Here is a 4,591-nt window from a genome sequence, read left to right as displayed (position 1 = left end):
AGTCTACTTTCAGTCTGCGTATGAGACGAGAGACAAAATGTCCTTGTTTTGAACAAAAATGCTGTTCAGCTCAGCTGCAGCTAACATGAGTTAATCAAATCAAGTGGAAGTCATTCAAAATTGAAGTCTTTTAATTGGGAAATCCCCTCTTTGTGTTACTGTCCCTCTACCACTGCACAGCAAGAAAATCTAAAACAAAAATACTAGAAAGGCTGTAACTTTGGAAGACCCCCATTCAGTTAGACTAACTATGACTGTTGAGGCCTTTTTGTAGCTTTGTCTGCACTTTAGAATCCGTAATTACAACGTGGACTGTAGATTCTGTCCCCCATCACTCACATTAGAGTGAGATCTCTTCCCAGTACAGAGAGGAGGTCTGGTTACACTGACCAATGTTCATATAGCAAATGTAAGCCTGTCCCTTAATCTGATCTCTTCTTAAATTCAGACTGAAAAGTCATTAAACCCCATAATGAATGCAGACAGCCAGCAGTAGGACAATGCTGCATGTTTGTACATATTGTCCCCCAAGGATGGACAAACACTGACTCTGTGAGAAAAGAGAAAAACCTTCTTGACCTGATTTCAAACTTCTCAGCCCTACAAGTAAACATCAGAACTACTGATTTAACACCACTCAGCAGGTCAGAGAGCTGTGACAAGAAAGTGGAGGCCTATTGTGAAGAGAGCTGAGTTGATGGCAAGAGATACCTAAACCTAATCCAATCAATAAAACATCAATGGATCTGCAGCTTTCATTCACAGTCCATGCTGTATCCACTGACAGGCTGAGCAGTTAATACAGACCTACAGTACCCACAGTGACAATGACAGCAGTCTCTGGTAGGGTCATGTTATAATGTGAGAGGGACACAACCATTTAAATGGTCCATATTCACATATTAACCCTGCAAGGCTTTCATCAGTGCTCCTTTGTAGGATATAAAGAGAGAAACACACAGACAAGAGACAGAAACAGAGGATCAAAGCAACAAAGTCAGAAAACAGCCAGTGAGATGATCACTTTGGAGAATGAAGGGATGAATGCACTCATTCAAACACCAACCTGCTGCCTGGCATTGGAGACAACTCACAACACCAACAACTAACTAACTGTGGTTTTAGTATGTTGTTATGTTTAATCTGACCTACATTGCTACTGAGTGGTTATCAAGCCCCCAGAAAGAGCACCTGGCTTTAAAGCCAATTTGACATAGTGGCTGCTCCAAAACAGTGGATACAGGATTTGCATGTCCCAACCCCCTTTCACTATTAGAATTTGATCAATTTGGTTCGATAACGTTTGGAAAGTCGGAGGGCTATACTCACTCTGTGGGCCGCACAATGTGGAAGATCTGGCTAATTTTATACCAAGAAGTCGAACCTTTTTTGGCTTCATATGCCACTGAGCAGCTTCCACAGGAATGAACAGAGCCCAGTCTCCTGCGCTGTATCCAGTTCTCCTTAAAGAACCAGCGCTTAGGATTTAGTGGCAGTCAAGTTACAGATTGCAACCAACTGAATACAGCTCGCCTTCCAAGTATGTAGGAAAAACTATGGCCGTGAAAAACGCAAAAGGCCCTATCCACAGCCAGTGTTTGGTTTGTCCCTCCTGGGCTACTGTAGAAACATAGAAGCGGACTCCATAGAAGAGGACCCGCTCCCTGTGTAGATTAAAACAGCTCATTCTAAGTCAACAAAACACAATGATTCTTATATTAAGGTGATTATACACTAATAAAAACATACCTATGAAAATGATATTCTGCCAATAGATCATCCTAAATATTACACGCTGGATCTTGAATACTACCAAAACCTACATCTGATATGATTTTCCAAGCCAAAGCCTTGTCACAATAATGACTCTGAGTGCAGCAGCTTCCTGCGCCGCCTTTGATCATAGAGAACCAAGGACATGAATAAAATACAAATAAAACTAATAAAACCTAATCTGCTCAGTAGTGTGCTGGTTTGTTGTGCAGGAGTTCTTCTCCTTCTGAAGCTTGTTTAGAGCCTGCCTGCTGCTGCCATATTGACTTGTTTTCCATGAGGAAACTCCAAACTGTTGGATCAATGAGAATCTTGTGTGTTTGCTAATACGCAGGAGGTAGCTGCTTCTCTCAAAGGTCGCTGAGGACAAAACACTTTAGTAATATGAATGAAAACTGGAGAACATGGAGAGGTTGAAGCTGTTTTTAAGGTGAAACCTGAGCACTTCCTTCAAAAAATGCCTTTTACGTATATGCTTGTTTGTGTGTCCTTAAATCTCCATAATTCACAATCCACCACACCCACTCAGCAAAAAGCACCCTGGGGTGTTGCAATCATGTCTGTTGAAAGCGTTTAGTTTCCCAGCAGCTCAGAGCTACTCAGGGTGTCGTCATGCAAGGTCGTCTCATTAACACCCCATTCAAACTCTGTTTTAATCCAAAGAGCCCAGAATGAGGCTGTTTTGTGAAACAGAGGGAGCAAACAGGACTGTTAGTGCTTACGGTGAGCTATATGCAGCTTCTTTGCATGACATGTGTTTGTGTTAGCAGCAGCAGTAAAAGTAATAGTACTAGTATTAGTAATAAACAACTACAGTGTCTTATATGATCAACCAAATTACATGTCATTTATCTCTAGTTTAAAGGATTCACCTGATGAAGTGTTATAACATTAAAATAAGCCCCACTGGTGCTGGAAGAACTCTGATCCATCCTTTACTTAAAGGGGGACTCAGCTTTACACATTTCTGTGTTTTTGCCGGTGCTGGGGAGTATGTGAGTAAGTGAAGCTCCAGAAGGAGCTGCACAAAATCTGATAAACTGCCTCTAGCAATGTCACTTGAGTCAGTGTGCAGTGCTTAATTGAGGGTGCACTATAAGTACCAGTGCAACAATGTAAAACTTCCCATATTTAACATTCTGATAATATATAAGTGTTATCAGCTAAACGTACTTAAAGTATCAAAAGTAAAAGTATTTGTTTTGCAGTAAAATGTCTACTGACACCTGAAATATGACAAGAGACCCCTGATAGATATTTTTTGTAGGGGGTCATAAGCCAAAAATATTGGGATTGGGCTCTTTGACAGTGACGTATATTTTACTATAGGCTTTTAGGTAAAATCTACTATTAATACTATAATTACTTTCACCACTAACGGTGTCAAACAATTCTGCAGCCTCCCCCATCCAAACTAATCCATAACCTCCCCTCCTGTGTTAAATATGACCATGGAGCTGACTCACCTGGTCCTTTGCACAGGTAGGAGTAAAAGCCCTCAGACTTGAGCATGATGAGCAGGGATCCCCATCCCAGCAGCACGGCAGAGAAAAGCAGGTTCTCAATGACCGCCGTCACCGCCATCCACCAGCGGCGGGAGAACGCTGTGGCCAGGGTTGGAGCCATCTCAGCGGGGTCGGAGGTAGCACTTCACTGGCCTGACCGGAGGTGAGCGAGGCTGCAGGAGCCTGGAAGACAAGGATGTTGAGAAGATGGTCGTTATATTTAGGATTCTTCTGGGGTTAAATATTCAAAAACACAGAAAGAACTATGTCAGATAATATGTGATGCATTATTACTGGGAACTTTAACTATTACAGATCCAAACAAATGGTCTGTATCTTTCCAGCAATATTGTATTGTTGTTTACTTACATGTACATAATAGTTATATGCTTATGTTTATAGATCTTTATGTCATTGTTTTTGGCTGTATATCTATTCATATGTGTGTGTTAGTACATTAAGGGCAACTTCCTTCTTTGTGTACATATACTTGACCAATAAGGCTGATTCTGATTCTGTGCTGCTTAATTTCACAGGAGCGTGATTTGGATGACTCTCTGGGTCTGGACCATATACATTTCTTTGTTCTTGCCTGATGGAGATGATGATGGTGGAACAGAGGAAGACTCTCAAACAGAAAACAGCTGAAGCCTTTGAGGTTTTAAACCCCTCCTTTAAATCTTAAACACTCCCGCCCCTTGACATATATGATTGGCTTGAGGGTTTAACAGGTCTTCTCCTATTGGCTGCCAGTGACATAGTTTGTGCAGCAGCTACACGTGAGGTTGATGTTGCGTTCAGTCCCTGTGGGGGGAGACTACACTGGGGTCTTTATTGCCAGGAAATGTGCCTTCTGCTCAGTTTCTTACATTAAAATGTACATTTAGAGGCTTTGAGTTTGATGCTAGAACACAACTGCCAAATTCATCAACTACAGCATCCTAAATTTCGCCGTCAACAATTCACAGATAAAAAAAATACCTGTAGCCTACCTTAATGTGGTTGTAAAAACATCGACAGGACTCGACTATGTGCTGGAGTTTCTTTGTTTCTATAAAAACTTAAACAGAGATGTTGCACTGTTTGAGTGGGTGGGTGTGACAAAGCTACTTTGGTGGTAAACAAGAGTGTGTTTACAGGAAACTGCACTGCTCCTGAATGCAGCGCGAGCTCCAGCCGGTTCGAACCAGTGCGGCGCGAGACTCGGTCCCGTTTCTCGCGCTGCTGTGTACAGGTTTATATCTATGACTAATATCTAATATCTAATATATAATATATAATATCTAATATTTATATCTTATATCTTATATCTT

General features: G+C 41.5%; 1 protein-coding gene across 1 annotated transcript in view; it reads right to left on the bottom strand.

Annotated features, from left to right (window-relative positions):
- LOC118341322 (large neutral amino acids transporter small subunit 4-like) overlaps window positions 1–4,591 on the bottom strand; it is a 32,174-nt gene that overhangs the window by 25,595 nt on the left and 1,988 nt on the right. The window contains exon 2 of the mRNA XM_035679547.1: window positions 3,240–3,461. Coding sequence (XP_035535440.1) covers window positions 3,240–3,399 — 160 coding nt within the window. The 5' untranslated portion in view covers window positions 3,400–3,461. The remainder of the gene's footprint in view (window positions 1–3,239; window positions 3,462–4,591) is intronic.

This window comes from Morone saxatilis, unplaced genomic scaffold (assembly GCF_004916995.1).
Source record: "Morone saxatilis isolate NCDOM2014 unplaced genomic scaffold, NCSU_SB_2.0 Contig8, whole genome shotgun sequence".
In the NCBI taxonomy this organism is placed as follows: Eukaryota; Metazoa; Chordata; class Actinopteri; family Moronidae; genus Morone; species Morone saxatilis.
Note: the sequence above shows the minus strand (reverse complement) of the source record. Positions and strands in the feature narration are given on the sequence as shown.